This window comes from Thunnus maccoyii, chromosome 9 (genome assembly GCF_910596095.1).
Source record: "Thunnus maccoyii chromosome 9, fThuMac1.1, whole genome shotgun sequence".
Classification (NCBI taxonomy): domain Eukaryota; kingdom Metazoa; phylum Chordata; class Actinopteri; order Scombriformes; family Scombridae; genus Thunnus; species Thunnus maccoyii.
Window position 1 is genome coordinate 19,902,623 of NC_056541.1, and position 19,351 is coordinate 19,921,973.

A 19,351-nucleotide genomic window follows, 5' to 3' on the forward strand; every position below is an offset into this window, starting at 1 on the left:
AAACAGAGAAGAAGAAGAGTCTCCGCCCATTCAACATGGCGACTCAGAGGAGAGTCCACGCTCGTTTGTTGACAATTATCTAAAAAATCAAGTTTATGCCGCATTTGAGGATCTACAGCCATTAACAATGTCGAGACTCATCGTTAAAAACCTCCCAAACGGGGTGAGTAACCTGCCCGGATGTGAGCAGACAATGACCGGCAGCATAGCTGTAAATATAACTAACCTGTGTGAACTCGTGTTAACTTGTGTCTAGATGAAGGAGGACAGGTTCCGAGCGATGTTTGCGGCCTTTGGCACCGTGACAGACTGCTCCCTGAAGTTCACCAAGGACGGGAAGTTTCGCAAGTTTGGCTTTGTTGGCTTCAAAACCGAAGAAGATGCGAACAAAGCTTTGAAACACTTCGACAGGAGCTTCGTGGACACATCCAGAGTGACCGTATGGTTTCATAGCTTCAGTGCATTTCAGTTGCTCATGTGTTGATGACATGATCGTGGTTTTTCTCAGGTGTTAACGGAGGCTTATATGATGCATTTTAGGTGGAGATGTGCAAGGCCTTTGGAGACCCCACTAAAGCTAAATCCTGGAGCAAGCACAGTCAGAGCTCCGGTCCGGACAAACCCTCCGCTCCCACTGACACTGACAGCAAGAAGGTACCTGCAGAGAAACATAACAACCCTCCTCTCTGCAAGTGCACACATCCATCAAGTGGAAAGGCTAAAGGCGACTAAAACCTCTAACAAAACTGTCAAAGCACTTCATCTTTCTTTTTCTCACCCTCTGGATAGTCACCCTGTATTTTTTGGTAGATACTTCTGTAGTGAAGCCTTGTCACTACTTTTGAGTCAAATCTTGTTTATGTTTTCAGAAAAAGAAGCAGAATAAGGAGACCAACAGCGCACTGGGAAATGTGAGTCAATGTGTCAGCTACAGATGTTTGTTATTACATAGTAAATATATCATATCTGAATGTGAATGGAGGCTAGGTATCAACCCTCAATATTTTTTTGTACTGATCAAAATATTTCTAGAGTTGCAACAATTCAATTAATCAGCTAGTATTTTGATAATCAATTAATCCTTTTGAGTCAATTTTAAAGGAAAAAATATCCAAATTCTCTGTTTCCATCTTCTCAAATTTGAATATTTTCTGGTTTCTTTAGTCCTTTATGACAGTAAACTGAATATCTTTAGATTGTGGACTGTTGTCCGGGACAAAACAAGACATTTGAGGACGTCATCTTGGGCTTTGGGAAACAGTGATCGATATGTTTCACTATTTTCAGACATTTTATAGACCAAACAATTGATTGATTAATCAACAAAACAAATAATCTACAGCTAATTCAATAATTAATTAGAAACCAGGAATCAGATGTTGTTTCATGTTGTTCTTTAATCAAATAGTTCCTGATATAAATTAAAATCTTAAACATTTAACATTTAAGAACCTTGCCTGTAGTGAAATGAAACAGTTTAGTAAATGTAAAATGTAATGTTTATACGCTATTTGCTCTCAAAGCAGGATGTTTTTTTTATTTTCAAAGTATTGAGTACCAAAATCAGAAAGTAAAAACACTGTTCAATACTCTGGTATTGAACAGTTTCAAACTGTACTCTGCCTTAAATCAACCTGCCAGAAATATGTCGATTATGGACATAATTCAGAACTGAGTCTGCATAATTTTTAATTTCATGGATTTGTCAGGCTATGAGCTTATTTTATTTAACATTGTTCACTCTACGGCTACAACTAAGGATTAGTTTCATTATCTATTAATCTACCAGATATTCTGCCAATCAATCAATTAGTCGTTATCAATTGATTAACTGAGAAATTGTTGCAGCTCTAGTTCACTTTACATCGTCCACCTTCTAATTTGCATTAATGTTCTGTCTTGTTTTGAAGACTAATAGCATGAATTCCTACCGTGACCTAGAGCTCTTATTAAGTGTTTTATTGAAGTTAAAGTTGAAGTGTTTTTCGTCTTTTGTCAGCTGGAGGAGGATCAGGGATTCAAGGAGTTTCTGTCAGTGCATCAGAATCGTAGCCAAGCACCAACGTGGGCGAACGACACGGTGCAGCAGCCAGTCGACGCTGACAGCAAAAGCAAAAAGACTCAGAGCAAAAAGAAGTCGGCTTCAGACGATTACCTCAACTTTGACTCAGACCAGTCAGATGAAGATGAGGAAGCGGAAGAGGAATATGACGAAGATGAAGGTTGGTAATGGTGGCTCCTTTTTTAGTCTAGGTCTTAGCTTGATGAAAACTATTTCCCAATTTAGGGACTGGATCCTCTGAAGACTGCATTTGTTGATATGGTTCAAATGGTCGGAGAAAAATCAGAGAAATGCAACCTTCTCTGCCCAAATCAGTCAAGAAGAGTACATAAGGGATAGGTCTAAGTACTGGTGGCATGTTGTGTTTTACAGATGCCACTAAAGAAGCACTGAAGTCTGGCTTGTCAGATATGGAGTACCTGCGCTCAAAGGTGGCAAAAACTGACGACACCATGGAGGAGAGTGGAGAGAGGGATGATGATGATGATGATGATGAGGAGGTCGTACAGCACATAGACAGCGCCTATGAGAGTGGAGACAGAGAAAACATCCTAAAGACAAAAATTCCCTCTGAGGATAAGAAGCAGGGCAAAGCGAAGAAAACTGCCAAGCAAGAGGTGACTATTCAAATAGATCCACATGTGAAACATTTACTGTTCAACACAGTATCATATTTATTTCAGTGTTGGCTGGTTAACATTCCCGGCTGTCTGTTTTAGACCGAGCCAACGACAGAGTTCACCGTGAAGCTGAGAGGAGCCCCGTTCAATGTGAAAGAGGTGAATGAGCAACAGCGTCCTCATGTCATAGGTGTAGTGAAGATATTCCACTTTAAAAACATAGAATATGTCAGAGTCTGCATTAATGACATCATGGTGTTTTTTATGTTTGGTGTCAATAGCAACAAATTAAAGAATTCATGACCCCGCTGAAGCCTGCAGCCATCAGAATTGGGAAAAACGAAAGCGGCAATAGAACAGGTATGTCACTGAAAGAATTTTTACATAAAATTCAGATGTTTTGTACTGTAAACTGAGAATATTTTATATGCTGAGTGTACTGTATAGCAGACTGTATAGTACCAGTCAAGTTTGGTTGGATGGTGTGTCCGAACTTTTGACTGGTGCTGTACATCTAGTCGCCTATTTATATTATTATAGATTATAGACTGCGTACAGCACATGTATCATATATTAATGTGTGTTTTTCAGGCTATGTATATGTGGACCTGCACTCTGAAGAACAGGTGGAAAAGGCTTTGAAGAAGAATAAAGACTACATAGGTGAGAGATATTATATTTGATTCTTATTTTTGTACATAATTTTGGGGATATGGCGCGGTGTAGCGGTAAGAAGATCTTACATTGCGTCTTTTTTAAAGAACGTATCTGTGTGTTTTAAGGAGAGATGAGTGCATTTCAGCAGCCAATAACCAATTTACTGAATCAATAAATATTGTAATGTTGACACTTTATTTTTCCTGTTATAGTTTTTAATACACACAGATTTTGTGGAGTTTTTTTCAGCCTGTATTTTGTTTGAAGTTTTCTTCTTTCTAGATCAAAATGATATATGAAAAAGAAGCATATTAACATTCATGAAAATGCCTGAACCTTTTGTGATACAGAGTTTCTCTGTATCTTCTGCCATCAGTGTTTGTACATATGCTTTGTGGCTAACATTGACGTTCCTTCTGCTTGTGTTTTCAGGGGGGCGTTACATCGAGGTCTTCCGCGTGGATTCCTCGGGGGGTAAGAACAAGAGGGACAGAAAGGACAAAGAAATCGACAGAAACTTCACCAGGAAGCTGAAGGAGGATGAGGAGGAGGAAGATGTGGCGGAGTCGGGCCGACTCTTCATCAGAAACCTTCCTTACACATGCACTGAGGAAGAGATCAAAGATTTATTTTCTAAATATGGTGAGTTAAATAACTTTTCATAAACAAGCTCACATACAAGCTCTCACCTGCTAAAATAAATCCACTCTTGTCCCGGTTTACTATAATTTTTCAATCATTGCAGGTCCTTTATCCGAGGTGCTCTTCCCCATTGACAATCTAACCAAGAGGCCTAAAGGATTCGCTTTTGTAATGTACATGATTCCAGAGAATGCTGTGACAGCTCTGGCTCAGCTGGACGGACATATATTTCAGGTATGACTGATGTTTGAGACGTCTCTTTAGAATCTGTACTGTCAGGCTTGTGGATTTAGTCATGCAAACTGAATTAGGAGTGCAGTTGAGCCTGCAGTCCACAGGAAAGGGAAATGACTTGTGTAGGCTAATTGAAAAATTGCTTTTTTTCATTCTTTTAGGGCAGGATGCTTCACTTGCTTCCCTCCACGGTGAAGAAGGAAAAGGTTGAATCTTCAGATGCTGGCGGTCCTGGATCTTCATCTTACAAACGACAAAAGGATGCCAAAAATAAAGCTTCCAGTTCCAGGTATGAACGATCGTGTTAATCCTCCGCTTCTCTGTTTGTGGTTTTCTTTGAATTCACACATTCATGTTTTTGTTTCTTTTTAGCTCACACAACTGGAACGCCCTGTTTCTGGGCACGAGTGCAGTAGCAGACGCCATTGCTGAAAAATACAACACCACAAAAAGCCAAGTCCTGGACCACGTGAGTGACGTTTCATCCTGTTCTTCTACATTTATTCACCCCGCAATATACTGAAGTTTCAGCTCCAGCATGTGGCTTTCATCCGTTCATCATCATTATGCGTATCGAGCACTGCACATCTTGACTTCTCTGGTTCTTCTCTGCAGGAGTCAAAGGGAAGTGTTGCAGTGAGGATGGCTCTGGGAGAGACCCAGATTGTCCAGGAGACTCGACAGTTCCTACTGGACAACGGTGTGAGTCTGGATTCCTTTAGTCAGGTATGTTTCATATAAACTCCTCTTAACTTGTTGCAATTTTTTTTTTTTTTTTAATTTTATAGTGCCCTTTATTCAAATACGACGGTTGACATTGTTTCTCATGTGTGCCCTCTGGTGTTCAGGCAGCAGCAGGGAGGAGCACAACTGTGATCTTGGTGAAAAACCTACCGGCTGAAGTGACAGTATCAGAACTGGAGGCGCTCTTCTCCCCTCATGGCTCTTTGGGCCGAGTGCTGCTGCCGCCCTCAGGACTCACAGCCATCGTCGAGTTCCTTGAGCCGACCGAAGCAAAACGAGCCTTCACTAGACTCGCCTACAGCAAGGTGTGTACGGCCTCTCATCAGCAAAATCTGTACATGTAGCATTTGTTTGAGGAGAAGCACATTACAGGCGTGTACTTACTGTGCTGTATCTCTAAACACCCCAGTTCCAACATGTTCCGTTGTATTTGGAGTGGGCACCTGTGGGGGTGTTTGTGGCAGCCAAACCAGAAGCAGGTAAAACCCCATAAACACTCATAAAGCAGCAGTAGACAATCTTCTTTAGGTTTAGTATTTTAAAACATGTAAGGGATCATTTGATTCACCAAAATATCTTTTTGATCTGTTTAATTAGACAAAGAGGGGGCAGTGAAAGAGGAGAAGAAGAAAGAAGAGGAAGAAGAAGAAGAAGAGGAGGAGGAGGAATGTGCTCCAGGTTCCACACTTTTCATAAAGAACCTTAATTTCAGCACGACAGAGGAGAAACTACAGGAGGTATGTCAAGTTATTACAAAGATCATACTTAGAAATACTGAATAAGAGGGAAATCATAGATTTATGTTTAATATGTTAAATATTACTTGTTTATTTATTGCAGACGTTCTCCAAATGTGGCAAAGTCAAGTCCTGCACCATCTCCAAGAAGAAAGATAAAACAGGTACTAAACATTAAAACTATGATCTCTGTCATGTGTAAACTGATGAACATTGATTTATATGGTTTTCATATACCAAATTGTATTGATCACATACAACATAGACAGTTATGTTATTTTAAGCTCTTTTCACAAAGATTACAAATGAAAGTTCAGTAGCAGGAACTCTCAGCAATGCTAGCATACTTTATGTTGTAGCATTATAATCCACAGTCTGATTGTGCACATATAGTGATGTTGGTTTTGTGTAGAAAAAGGGTTACAAATAATTTATTTGGTGTCTTGGAATTCTATTAGAAAGGACTGTATGTCTTTGTGAGGGCAATGGTTGAATTTAAATATATATTTTAATCAGCTTAAAGTCCACTAAACACTGTTGATGTAACTTGCAGGCAAACTGTTGTCGATGGGCTACGGCTTTGTCCAGTATCAGACAGCAGAGGCAGCACAGAAGGCTCTGAGGCAGCTGCAGGTACCAGCTCCATTTCCTCATTGGTACTGTTACAGTCTTTCCACAACCTTCCTCTTGGCTAATGTGTGTTTTCTCTCTCAAACCTCCACCAGCACTGTTCTGTGGACGATCACCAGTTGGAACTGAAGATTTCAGAGAAAGCCACAAGGTAAGATTTGCCTCTGAAGGGTTTTAGTGAACTTTGACTGTGGTGAAGAGTTAAAAAAATCATCATGTACTTAAACAGAAGGTCTGAAGTCTCGTCCCACCTAATGAGTTAACTGTTACAGTGCATGCTGTGATATGAAGCTCATAAACAGTGAACAATAACATGGAATAGACAGCTCACATGTTGTTAAATTACAGATGTATAAAAAATACTAAAAATTAGTGAAAAATTATTATAATTTTCCAGAGTCGAAGGTAATGTCTTCAGACGTCTTGTTTAGTCTGACCAACAGTCCAAAACCCAAAGATATTCAGTTTACTATGATGCAGGACAAAAAAAGTACCAAAGTATCACATTTGAGAAGCAGAAAACATCAAATATTTGGCATTTTTGCATTAAAATAATGACTAAAACAAATATTTGATTATCAAAATAATTGTGGATTAATCAACTAATCATTGCAGCTCTAAAACCAGTTCCGGTGCTGCTAAAGCACCAGAACTGGTTTAGTCCTGCATCAGCACCAAGCATCACAGTTACAATACCACAAGTAAACTGGAGGAAACTAGCTAGGGTACATTGTGATAATGCAGTGAAATAAACATTTTTAAAAAAATCTGTATTGGCTGACAAAGCCTTGAAAATGACCAGTTATTGATAAAATATTGTTTGAGTATTACTAAGGATCGACTTTAAGTTCACTACTATTTTTCCTTTTCACTGTGTGCAGGTCAACCGAGGTGTCGCGCAAGAAGAAGCAAGCTGAGAAGAAGCAGACGGGATCCAAGATCCTTGTGCGCAACGTCCCCTTCCAAGCCACAGTCAGGGAAATTCGAGAACTCTTCTGGTAGCGCATACACACACACACACACACACACACACACAGCTATTTTATTCACACTATGTGGAGCGAGATTATTTAGTAATACAATGATTTCTTTCCTCTGTCTCAGTACATTTGGAGAGCTGAAGACAGTCCGTCTTCCAAAGAAAGCTGCTGGTTCAGGGAATCACAGAGGTTTTGGCTTTGTTGACTTCCTCACTAAACAGGACGCTAAGGTTTGTGTGTTCTGTGAGCTTTATGCAAAGTGTTGAGGAAATGTAGTGTCTTTATATATTAAAGTTAACAGTATTATGATCATAAATGCTATACCTGTTTCTGTACAGAAAGCATTTGCTGCACTGTGCCACAGCACTCACTTGTACGGCAGACGCCTTGTGCTGGAGTGGGCTGATGCTGAGGAAACGGTGGAGACACTGAGACGGAAAACAGCGGAACATTTTCACGGTAAATTTTACTGTTTTTTAACAACCTGCAGAATATGATCCATGAAATGAAAATAACTCATTGACGTACTCATTTTTATCTCTTTATCTGTGTCATTCATTGTCCATGTCAGTGGTCGCCAAAAAGCAACGAAAAGCAGAAGTGTTGGAGGGAATTATGGAGAAGATGGAAACTGATGGGGATGTGGAAGATTGATATCCCTGAATGCTGTTGTTACCATGGAGACCATTACAACACCCGGACCAGCGCTCCTGCTGTGTGAACAGGACTGTGAACTAAATGTGGATCTGCATGGATGTGCAGAAGGAGCAGCTCAAAATTAATTTATCAGCTAGTCAAAGTGTTGTAGAACTTTAAAAACCTGGATTACTTACATTACAGATGTTTTGTATAGAATGATGCCACAAAGATACAAGATGGAGTTCATGTCAGTTTTTTATATAAAACTTTATTTCATGATTTTAAAGCTGTACCTGTTATGGCTCATGTTTGGTGTGTTTGTGTGTGTAACTGATAAAGAGCAACAGAAAACACGTGGTTAGATGACTGTACTGACTGCAGTTGTGATCACGTGACTAGTCATCAGTATTATCACATGACTTGTTCGTGTAAACATGGCGTCCAAGCTCTGCAAGATGTCTGTTTACGGAGGGTTTGCAGCCGTTTTTAAGGTTTTAGTAGTTTTAGGAATTTTGTACATTAAGTGTGAGTTTGCCGGAGCTGAAATACGATCAGCTGTGATTGATAAACAAAGCGGGCAGTTGTCTGTCTTAGAGGAATACCGAGAAGATTTTGTAGCTTGGGCGAATTTCACTGATGACATTAAAACATCGGGGTGAGTTGATTTCAGGTTTTACTGTCCTTGAGCTGCAGGACTCTGAAGCTGCTGTTACAGGCCTGAAATATGAAAACTTTCTTCTTGTGCGGACTCTTGTAGCTCTGCTATTCGAGGAAGCCGCTAATATGACCGTGGAAACCTTTAATAACTTATGATGTTAAGACTGTAACTATCTTTTAATACATCGAGGAATTTTCCCATTAATCGATTTATCGTTTAGTCTATCACAGTGGTTCAAGGACCCTTAAACTGACAAATTAGACCATGGACCCCCATCTGACAAGACTTTTACTTTTAAATGTTTTATTACAGAAAGTGTATGAAACACATGACCAAAATAGTCTCACGATCAGTCATTGTGTTACTTATGGATGACATTATCGTGAAAATAAATGTCTCCCCTTTCGCTGGGGACCCCCTGGAACCCCCTCAAGGACCCCCACTTTGAGAACCACTGGTCTAAAATACACTGATGATACATAAACTTATTAGAAAGGCCTGTAACAGTTTCCCAGAGTGACTGACTGCTTGTGTTACTGTGAAACCTAAACATACTGAATTATATGAACAACATCACAGCTGAGGATCAGAGCCAGTTTGGCATTTTCTCCTGATATTTGATGCAAATGTTGATTAAATTTCTGACTTGTTTTAGCACTTAATTTAGTTTTACTTTCATTTTGCATTTATATATGAACAACATAAGAACAGATTGCAGAACTGACGCATGTAAAATGAAAGGTCAAGACAGCCATAGGCTCTAGTGCACCCCTCTGCCAAAATGAAGAAGAAAACTATATTAAAACTTGATTTTTAAAAAACATATAAATATACCTCAAAATAAGAGACAACTTAAATAAACAAGGCAATGCAGCACTAATCACCAGACATTAATTACATGAAGAAAAAAAGACTTATATACAGGAAGATAAAGCAAGACTGAGTGTAATAACCAAATGATAGACTAAATCGATTAGACACCATGAATTAAATGTAAGGACATTTATTTAAAAATGTTGTTATGATAGCCAGCGTTTAATAACATATGTAGGCTGTGTAGGTCAATATCTGTGCACCATGATATCTCAGGAAATACTGGCCATGTCTGGCATTGCAAAAAGGAATTAGGAAAATGCATTACTGTCTTCAGTTGATTATGTCTGTTGCAAAATGTAGAATAGAGTTTGTCTTACTAGTTATTGGTACACATTTGGCCTTCTAACATCATCTCACCTAAAATATGGACAATTACGATGTTCTATATATATATATATGTGTGTGTGTGTGTGTGTGTGTCTGAGTGTCATAGAAATATGACAATAAATAAAAAATAAATCACCCAAACTTTCTTGAGCCTGCACACAGATGACATGTTGCTTTTCTCTCGCTGATTTACATGTGCACTCATTTCAGCTGGTCTTTCTTGGAGATCACTACCAGCAGTCAGTACAATGACAGCATCCAGGCTTATGCTGCCGGTGTAGTGGAGGCTGCAGTCACATCCCAGGTCAGCCTCTATCACCAATCCTCAGGCGTGGTCGTGCTTCACTTTTGACTCATTTACTCACTTTTCATTCCAGTTAATCTAAGGGCTTGTTGTGTATGTTTGTCGTAGCTCATCTATAAGCACTGGATGAACACTCTGATTGGTTACTGTGGACCCTTTACGAGTGACACTGGTTACTGTAAACGCCTCCAGGCTTTCATCACAACCAATCTGCAGTGGGTTCAAGAGCAAATCAAGGAGCAGCCAAGTTCACCCTACTGGTACCAGGTACTAAATATGTGATTGTTGTAGAAAAAAGTCACTCCAAAGCACAGGAATTATGAATAATAATTACATTAACAATTTGAAGCCCCTAGAAATAACTTCTCTTGTTTTTTTGCGTGTCAGGTGCAACTGGCGCTGCTGCAGCTGAAGGGTCTGGAGGACAGCTACAACGATGCGCTGTCATTTCCAACAGGGCCGTTCTCCCTCAACCCATTTGGCTTCCTGTAAGCAGATATACAAGTTTTCTAATAAAAACAGATCTCTCCAATGCTCCTCAGATGACCTTTCCTCTTGCTCTTTCCAACCCAGACTCTTCCAGCTGGGCGGGGATCTGGAGGACTTGGAATCGGCTCTGAACAAGTCTAGCCAAACTCGACCCCTTGGGTCCGGCTCTTGCTCTGCTCTCATTAAGCTGCTGCCAAACAATAAGGAACTGCTGGTATCACATGACACCTGGAACAACTACCAGTCCATGCTGCGCATCATGAAGAAATACATCTTTGCCTTCAAAGTTTCTCCTTTAGGTAGTTTAGTGATGCAACTGTTATTTACGGTGCCTTTAAAATTTCACTGTTTTAATAGGTGATTTTTATTCACACCATGTAAAAGTTTTTGTTTTTGTATTTTATATTTTATATTTGCAACTTGTATTTTGTGATTGTAGTTCATTTTGATCACTTCATAGAGATCTGTTTCACTTTGACATTAAAGTGTCTTTTTCTGTTGTTCAGTGTCAAAAAAGCCACATTGAATCTACTTTGATTCAGAGTTGCAAAGAAATAAAACATGAACACTTCCAAGCGGGTGAAAACTTTTTATGGGCACTGTAAATTAAACCTTACATTAAACTGTAAGACCTTCAGGTTTTCAAAAGCCTATTTAAAGGTGCTTTAAGTTATTATTATGACTTGTGGCTACAGGCAAATCTAACCTTATTCTGTGCTCTTATTTTTTTTTTTTTCTTTTAGACAATCTTCTTCTTCCTGGAGGAACTCAGGCATTCTCATCTTACCCTGGATCCATCTTCTCTGGAGATGACTTTTATATCCTGAGCAGTGGCTTGGTGAGAACACTTTGTACCTGATGTGACAGAGTTGACTGTTAATGATTCGGAAGAATAAACTACAATATTTAAAGGTGTTGCTTCTTAATTGTAAATTGAAGATGTCTGGATGAAAGACAAGACTATACTATAATATTAAAGCAACATAAGACAATATAAAAATACATTTAAATTACAATTAAAAAGCATTAAATTGGAAATAAAAAATAAGCTAAAATAGAATAAGGCAGATAAAACAGGAGAGTAAAAGTTACAGTGCAGTGTAAGATATTAACCCCCAAATTTGATTTAATAAAAGGCAGCGACAAACAGAAAAGAACTGAGAGTTGCAGCAGACCTGCAGTTTTCTGGGAATTTATTCCAGATATGTGGAGCATAAAAACTGAACGCTGCTTCTCCATGTTTAGTTTTGACTTTGGGGACAGAAAGCAGACGAGTCCCAGACGACTTGAGAGGTCTGGATGATTCATAACAGCAGATCAGAAATGTATTTTGGCCCTAAATTATTCAGTGCTTTTTTAAGCCAACAGCAGCATTTTAAAATCAATTCTTTGGCAGACAGGAAGCCAGTGTAAAGATCTGAGAACTGGAGTGATGTGATCCACTTTCTTGGTCTTAGTGAGGACTCGAGCAGCTGCAGCTGTCTGATCAATATTTTTAGATAGACCTGTAAAGACACCGTTACAGTAGTCGAGTCTACTGAAAATAAATGCATAGACGTGTTTTTCCAACTCCTGCTGAGACAGAAGTCCTTTAATCCTTGATATAATATTCAGGTGACAGTAGGCTGACTTTGTAATTTTCTTAATGTGGTTGTTGAAATTCAGGTAAACAAAGGTTTCCCTGTTCTTAATCTATTTTGTGTCTGCAGGTTACCCTGGAAACCACCATTGGCAACAGCAACCCTGATCTGTGGCAGTTTGTTCAGCCCTCGGGACAGGTCATGGAGTGGCTGAGGAACATCGTGGCAAATCGACTGGCTACTACGGGCAAGCAGTGGGCAGAGATATTCAGAAAGTACAACAGCGGAACGTGAGTTTCACACATTATCACCACTTTGTCTAGAAGTAATCTTCCGAGCAAGTTCCAGGCTTGTCTGACTGCTGCCTGATGCCCTTGTGTCCAAAATTCCTCATGATGATAAGATTATCTGAGACCTGAAGCTGTCATGTGGATTTACAGTGTTTCAGTAAAGGAAGAAAAAGGAGAGACTATTTATAGTCAGCCATCACATGTGAAGTCAGTTGGCTCATCAAGACAGTGTTTCTTGTGAAATACATGAATCAGTTACTTTAACATCAATTGTCATGGATCTCTGATTAAAAGGTCAAAGGTTAAAGGTTGTATGTTCAGTTTGGTGTGTGTGTGTGCGTGTGTGTGTGTGTGCATTGTAGGTACAACAACCAGTGGATGATTGTGGACTATAACCACTTCACTCCAGGGAAGACTGACATTAATGAGGGTCTCTTTGTCGTGCTGGAGCAGATTCCGTAAGTCTTAATTACTATTATTTCAGCATTTCTATTGAAAACTATTATAATTGATAAGCCTGTCACTTAAAATAAGCTTTTCTTACATTTTTATGTTTTAATGCCACAGGGGAATAGTTGTTTACAGTGATAAAACTCAGGAACTGCTGAAGAAAGGGTACTGGGCAAGTTACAACATACCGTAAGTATCCACTTTAGAAACAGGTTTTTTATGTGAACTTATACTGTAAATTACATATGTTCTAATTGTGTCATTTGTAAAATGTTCCTTCATGCTTGAATGTAGATACTATGAGGAAATATTCAACGCCAGTGGCTGCAATAAGCTGGTGGAGGAGTATGGCCCGTGGTTCTCTCTGGACCAGAGTCCTCGGGCTCAGATATTCAGGAGAGACCAGACATCTGTCACAGATGTGGCTTCAATGGTGCGCCTCATGAGGTAAAGTCTGCATGTCGCACAACTTCGATGTGGACATTTCTGTCATATGCTGGACTGATTCTTATTATGCAAACGATCTTTCTTAAACTTAAGATGAAGATTTTGTATTTCCATATGCCTGGTAATCTCAATTCCATCCCATCAGTTTTATTTATGAGCTGCAGTGTCTCTCCTCAGATATAATAACTTCAAGGAAGACCCATTGTCACGGTGCGAAGGCTGTGATCCACCTGCGAATGGAGAGAATGCTATCTCGGCCCGCTCGGACTTGAACCCAGCTAATGGCACATACCCATTTGGTGCCTTAAGACAGAGATCACATGGAGGAACCGACATGAAGGTTTTTATCCTTCTTATTTCATTTCTCACCATCACCATCCATCCATACTTTAATCTTTCCTCCTCCCTGAATCCTTTCTGTGTGTTTTCCTTGAATGAAAAAGACTGTGAGACGTTATCTGACACATTGTGTGTGTTCTGTGCAGATGACCTCCTACGAGATGTTCCGTCAGTACGGTATGGTGGCAGTGAGCGGGCCAACATGGGACCAGGTGCCACCCTTCCAGTGGAGCACTTCCCCTTACAAAGACCTGATTCACATGGGTCATCCTGATACTTGGGCATTCAAGCCTATAAAAGTCACCTGGACTCCTTAATTGCTATCATGCTGTAAATGTAAATACTGCCAGCTGCTGTTGGAAGATTTAACAAAGGGAAATGGTACTATAAATCAGTGTGGCATGACAATTAAGAACACAAATGTGATGTTATTGATTCTCAGAAGACAAGCGATGATATTCTGGCAGTATTACAGTATTGCACTATTTGCTTGCTAAAAGCACAGAAGATTAAAGCGAGCTTTGAATGTAAGGCAATATTACCAAGAACAACTTAACAACCTTCCTGTTGTAAAATGAGAGTTTCTATGTCAGATTTATATCTGATGTTCTTTTGTTTTTAAGATTTTAATTTCTTATTTTAATTATTAAAATGTAAATTCCATTTGTTTTGTTTCTGATGGCTTATTGAGTTATTTGAGTTGTAAAATGTTTCCACAGACCTTTCCTTTGAGAAATCACTGAGTATTATTGTTGATGCAGCTTCAAAAGTTCTGTCACAGAAAAGGCAAATCTCATGATAATGAGTTAAATCATTTTTTAGTAATTCTGATATAATACATTTTATGATTTGTTGTCATTTTAAAAAATGTTTTCTAAATAAACAGTGATGATCATTGTCTTTTTTTTAATAATGTGGAACTGTTGCTCTGTTTTAGTATTTGGTCAATAGTAGTTTTGTTTAGTGTTACAATGTGGGCATTTAAAAGATCTATAAGATATTCTTTACAGGAGAAATCCTTCCCAGTTAAAGGATAGGTTCACAGTTTTTCATCAGGTGTCCATATGAACAGTGAAAGAGGTTTTCATTTGTCATGTTCATACTGGCTATTAAAGATCCCCTTCAAATGTGCTCTCAGTTTAAATGATGGGTGCCAAAATCCACAGTGTGTCCACACAGTCATTTTGTACAAACATGCATTTAACAGTTTATCTGTAGCTTATATGAGCCTTTAGCAGTTTGAGTTAGTCATATAAATGTGGATATCTGCCACATTTACAATCTTTTTACATCAAAGTCCCTCTTCGTGTGTAGATTTTCACTCCCATCACATTGTAAGTGCATTATAAAGGGATCTTTTAATAGCCAGTATGAATAGGAGGAATTATTATGGCAAGAAAAAACCAGTTTCAGTGTTCAGTTGGGCTCCTGACTAGTTTTAAGACAGACTTGAAAAATTGTGAACCCGTCCTTTAAGAAATCTAACCTAAATTACGAATGAACTGTACTGTATATGTTACGGCAAATTGTTGCAAAAAGACACGTCATTTTCAGTAATTACAGACCTAAATGTAACAATTTGAGTAACTTTTTTAATGTAACTTATACAGTAACTATTTATGTATTATGAGAGCTCTTATTATACATCCATGAACTACATTCACGCCACAGACTAGAGTGACGCCTGGTTGCTTGGCTACCAATCTTCGGTCACGTGACCCACGTCCTGCTAGCTGTCGTCATAGCAGTACATATTCGTAAACCGACAGCCCTGTCGTGTTGTTATCTTTGTGCTGCTTTAAGTGAACTTTAAACCTATTCAAATGTCGGGCTCCGGGCTCCATATGATCAAGACACGCAGGCACCATCGTATTTTATCAAAGCTGGCGACGTGATCAGAGAAGTTTGCTCAAATTCAAGGTATGAAGTTATCATTTAGCAACCTAGTTAGTTAGCGACATTAACGTTACATTAACGGTAACCCGTGGAGTCCGTTGGCTGATGTCGTAGACAAATGAACGTCTCCTGTTGCTCTGAAGTCTAGACTACATGTGTCAGCAGTAGTACTGCAAACATTTTATATTGATTTTAAGCGATTGTCAGAATAATTATAGAAGTTTAGCGTTAGTGTCTGAATATCAACAAACCCGTACAGAAAAGTCCCATTACCTACATAGTTCCTAAAGGACTTCTTCACAACTGAAACACATTCCCCAGGGAAGTCATAACACATATGGCAACTTAAAGCCTGAATCAGCCAACAAATACTCAGCTGGATGTTACCGCGCTGAAAATAGAGTACATTTACCGGAAGAAATGTCTGAAGGTTAAAGTCTTTTGGGGATTACTCAGTGCTGCTGAAACACAAATTATCACAATCTTAAATAAAACCGTCCCGATCAACTGACTTCTGGTACAAATGCAGATATATTGACTCAGCGTTAATAGGTATTATCTGATGTCCACTAACAGGTTCCTACAACTGACCAAGTCCTTGAACAGCTGTCAAAACTGTAGTAACTGATATTAAGTGTTCCTCCTCTGCTTGCTGCATCCTAGGTTTATGTGTCTCTGATGATGGCTATCTGGCAGCCGGTGACCAATCTTAGAGATTATGTAACCCACAATCCTCCAGTGGTGACGTTTTTCGTGTGTATGTTGATTCTGGCTATCTCGTTCATCGGCCTCACTTCTTACAGCTCCACTCACACCCTGCCTAACCCTGACACAACAAAGGTAACGACTCCTTTATCAACATTTGTTTTGGAGAATGGAAGATGAAAATTTGGAAATTTGGAACTATATAACAACTATACAACAACTATATAACAAATATAAAAATCCCTTTCTGCTATTCAGTGATATGCTATCAGGTTAACTGATCATTCCAGGCCTTTTAAGAGAGGACATGTGCGCAAAGGAAGCATAATGTTGCACAGGCTGTGACTGTACATATGCATGCATTTGTGTGTGTGTGTCCGGTGCAAATCATACGCTTTATTCTTCCCTTAGGACTGGAACCATCTACTGTCCTCCTTATCACAGTTCCAGCTGTGTGTGAAAGCCAACGTGAGCTCAGCTGAGCTGGCCTCTCCAGCCCCCTTCCCTCTTATGGAGCAGGAAATACATAAAGAGACTTCAGTTAACTCTACAAAGACTCCTTCAGTTAACTCTACAAAGACTCCTTCTGTCACCAGTTTGCGTCTCAGGGTCCCTCTGGTTGTGACTAACAGCTCAAACAGTGGCTCCCTGAAAGACCTTGATCTGCACACCACCTTGAATGCTAGTCAGCTAAATCTTGGAGGTTGGTATTTCAGTGGATTGGTTTTGTCGTGAAATAAAGTAAAGTGTGTATAGCCATACATTCTCACCTATGAGAGATTGTTTCACTCCTCAGGCAATGAGACTGTCAGTGTGACTCTAGACATTCTGTCTGAAAATGATACGGCGTACACCTGCCTTACGATACGTGCCCCAACAGGCCTCCTGCCCATGAGCCCGTGAGTTCATTCACATTATAAAGCTTCCATAATTCAAATCATCAAGTACTTAATTACCTAAAATTAATGTATGTCAACTCATATATTAATTATTTTTGTGTGTTTTTATGTGCACACTGTATACTTTGGTGAAGACGTCCCCCAGAGTGTCCTGCAACTGTGAAAAACATTTCACCCATACATGTGGAAGCAAGCAACAAGCCTACAGCATCGCAAACCTGCTACAGTTTACACTCCAAGAATGACCCTACACTCACAGTCATGTTAACAAGGGTACAGTGTGGCACACATGAACAACACGACCTGCTCAGCTATACTACAGAGGCCCTTTTTTTTACAGACAGTTTATACTCTATTTTTATTCTTTAGGAGGAACAGAGTCTGGCAGAGCGACATCTTTTGGAAGTCAGTGTGTGTCTGCTTGGAGTTTGTTTCATACTCTGTTTAGCTGTTAGTCTCACACATTCACAGACACGCCGCTACCATTGGAATGGACTAGATCTACAAAATGTAAGTAATTTCTTAAATTACTAACAACGGGCAGTTCTTGACCACTTTGTTTTGTTTTGTTTTTTAATCTCTGACCATTATAACATTTAGTAATTTTGATATGTGTAACCTAGAGGGTGATACCAGTATTTAATAGTACTATACATTGAAAATATTTTATAGCTTATATGCTTTTGAGAATGGTTGTGTTCAGAGATGGTTAAACCTAACTTGATTACTTATTTTATTTGCAGGAGCCTTTGATCGACCCCTGAATATTTTCATCTACTGAAAAATGAAGAAATCAGACAGTGGTTGAGAAAGAAGAGCAGTGTATATCAGTAATTAAAGTGGGCACCCCGATGATTTTACACATGAAAACTTGCTAACATGTCATGGGGAGCACTACTCAGCCAGTGAAACCGTATCTGTCGCTCTAGAGGAGGCTGAGAAATGAACCCTGGTGATGTCATCGGGGTTACCTCGGCTTGGGCTTGGAGACTACATATTTATGTAGGATGCAACTATTTTGGAGCTTGACTCATACTACGGACTAAAAGTCAAGCTATTTCAGCTTCTGCTGCATCAATTCTGACCATTTGAATCCACCTCTCACAAGTCTTCTAACTTTACTAAGTCACTTGAACATCCTTTTATATGAGACTGAAATAATACATGACAAAAAACACTTGAAGTGAAATGTGGTCACAGAGAAATGTGCTCATGATAAAGAAGGAGTACTGTATATTTTTCTAATGGGACCATAGTGTAAAGGGAACAAGTCATCAAATTGTAATGCCCACAGTGTTGCCTGTAGTGTATTATAGGTTTTATTTGCTTTCTGTCAACCTGCCTTGTCTACTTCATCTTCCTCATTTACAAAAATTACTACCAATAATATGCAGGACATTAATTTATTGCATTCAGCTATGAGTGAGAGCAATAGCTTTAATATAGTGAGAATGTGAGAATGAGAGTGTTTCGGGTCAAAATAATAATAACAATATTCAAATATTTTTTTAAACTGTCAAAACAGTAGGATAATTATATGCTGTATTCTTTTCAGCAGATGTTTTTATTTCTACATTTTACTGGATCCAAGGTATCTTGGTATACCAGGCTTGATTGCCTGTCTGTTTTGTAACATTAAAATTTGCTGTCTTCAAACAACATTTTCCCAGCAATAGCAGGAAGGGAACATTGATGATGAAAAATAAGTACTATGCTGAAACTGTGAATCCATCTTGGGAGTAAAAAAACTTTACCTGAAGTGTCTTTACCAAGTAATCCATTTCATTTGTGGTTCTGCCAATGCTCGTGTCTTAGCTTGATACAGACATACGCTACTTCTTACAATAAAATGTTTTACAGTAATCACAGTTACTGGTGTCACTCATGAATTACAATTAACTGTTCTTCAGCAAGCTGGAGAAAATTTTAATAAAACAGTTTTTGGACTTGAGGACTCTCAATACAAAGGGTTTGGAGATCTGAATTTTGATTGTGGCTTTAATGTTTGTTTTGGAGGTGTAGACCAGAGATATTTGGTATGTGAGCTTTTTAAGAACAAATTGAATATATAGTACCTTTTCTGTTGATTATTGCATTTTTAGGGATTAATGTAGTTTCCCTATATTCCTAGCTGAAGTTGATTTTT

The 19,351-nt window shown here is 39.0% G+C and overlaps 3 protein-coding genes across 4 annotated transcripts; all 3 read left to right on the plus strand.

Annotated features, from left to right (window-relative positions):
• rbm19 (RNA binding motif protein 19) lies at positions 1–8,231 on the plus strand. Of its 2 annotated transcripts, none has more exons than XM_042421827.1 (24): positions 1–163; positions 257–439; positions 541–654; positions 870–911; positions 2,000–2,222; positions 2,435–2,679; positions 2,782–2,841; positions 2,964–3,042; positions 3,274–3,345; positions 3,772–3,981; positions 4,085–4,215; positions 4,377–4,504; positions 4,588–4,684; positions 4,831–4,941; positions 5,064–5,264; positions 5,369–5,438; positions 5,554–5,696; positions 5,800–5,860; positions 6,250–6,329; positions 6,422–6,477; positions 7,208–7,324; positions 7,431–7,536; positions 7,645–7,765; positions 7,878–8,231. In XM_042421827.1, exons 1-24 carry the CDS (start codon positions 128–130, stop codon positions 7,958–7,960), a joined length of 2,769 nt encoding a protein of 922 aa, XP_042277761.1. In that variant the 5' UTR covers positions 1–127; the 3' UTR covers positions 7,961–8,231. The 2 variants fall into 2 exon arrangements, with proteins under 2 accessions (XP_042277761.1, XP_042277762.1); XM_042421828.1 differs by having other exon boundaries at positions 2–163; positions 5,557–5,696.
• Positions 8,232–8,288: 57 nt separating this feature from the next.
• Positions 8,289–14,368, plus strand: plbd2 (phospholipase B domain containing 2). The gene is made up of 12 exons (XM_042421829.1): positions 8,289–8,600; positions 10,017–10,110; positions 10,219–10,377; positions 10,498–10,598; positions 10,684–10,898; positions 11,343–11,437; positions 12,309–12,469; positions 12,832–12,927; positions 13,037–13,108; positions 13,214–13,366; positions 13,544–13,706; positions 13,852–14,368. The coding sequence occupies exons 1-12, from the start codon at positions 8,380–8,382 to the stop codon at positions 14,020–14,022; spliced, it is 1,701 nt and encodes a 566-aa protein (XP_042277763.1). The 5' UTR covers positions 8,289–8,379; the 3' UTR covers positions 14,023–14,368.
• A 1,056-nt stretch (positions 14,369–15,424) lies between these two features.
• On the plus strand, positions 15,425–19,068 carry zgc:158398 (uncharacterized protein LOC568894 homolog). The gene is made up of 7 exons (XM_042421145.1): positions 15,425–15,625; positions 16,265–16,441; positions 16,718–17,009; positions 17,103–17,205; positions 17,340–17,478; positions 17,575–17,715; positions 17,949–19,068. Exons 2-7 carry the CDS (start codon positions 16,280–16,282, stop codon positions 17,967–17,969), a joined length of 858 nt encoding a protein of 285 aa, XP_042277079.1. The 5' UTR covers positions 15,425–15,625; positions 16,265–16,279; the 3' UTR covers positions 17,970–19,068.
• The last annotated feature ends 283 nt before the right edge of the window (positions 19,069–19,351 follow it).

What these genes read in the sequence shown, in the direction of transcription:
- rbm19 (XM_042421827.1), top strand. Translation starts at nt 128, where the DNA reads ATGTCGAGACTCATCGTTAAAAACCTCCCAAACGGG. An exon ending in AGAAAACTGCCAAGCAAGAG is followed by an intron (nt 2,680 to 2,781) that starts GTGACTATTCAA and finishes TGTCTGTTTTAG; the next exon opens with ACCGAGCCAACGACAGAGTT. An exon ending in CAAGAAGAAAGATAAAACAG is followed by an intron (nt 5,861 to 6,249) that starts GTACTAAACATT and finishes TGTAACTTGCAG; the next exon opens with GCAAACTGTTGTCGATGGGC.
- plbd2 (XM_042421829.1), top strand. Translation starts at nt 8,380, where the DNA reads ATGGCGTCCAAGCTCTGCAAGATGTCTGTTTACGGAGGGTTTGCAGCC. An exon ending in GTTCACCCTACTGGTACCAG is followed by an intron (nt 10,378 to 10,497) that starts GTACTAAATATG and finishes TTTGCGTGTCAG; the next exon opens with GTGCAACTGGCGCTGCTGCA. An exon ending in AGAAAGTACAACAGCGGAAC is followed by an intron (nt 12,470 to 12,831) that starts GTGAGTTTCACA and finishes TGTGCATTGTAG; the next exon opens with GTACAACAACCAGTGGATGA.
- zgc:158398 (XM_042421145.1), top strand. Translation starts at nt 16,280, where the DNA reads ATGATGGCTATCTGGCAGCCGGTGACCAATCTTAGAGATTATGTAACC. An exon ending in CTAACCCTGACACAACAAAG is followed by an intron (nt 16,442 to 16,717) that starts GTAACGACTCCT and finishes TTCTTCCCTTAG; the next exon opens with GACTGGAACCATCTACTGTC. An exon ending in GGCCTCCTGCCCATGAGCCC is followed by an intron (nt 17,206 to 17,339) that starts GTGAGTTCATTC and finishes ACTTTGGTGAAG; the next exon opens with ACGTCCCCCAGAGTGTCCTG.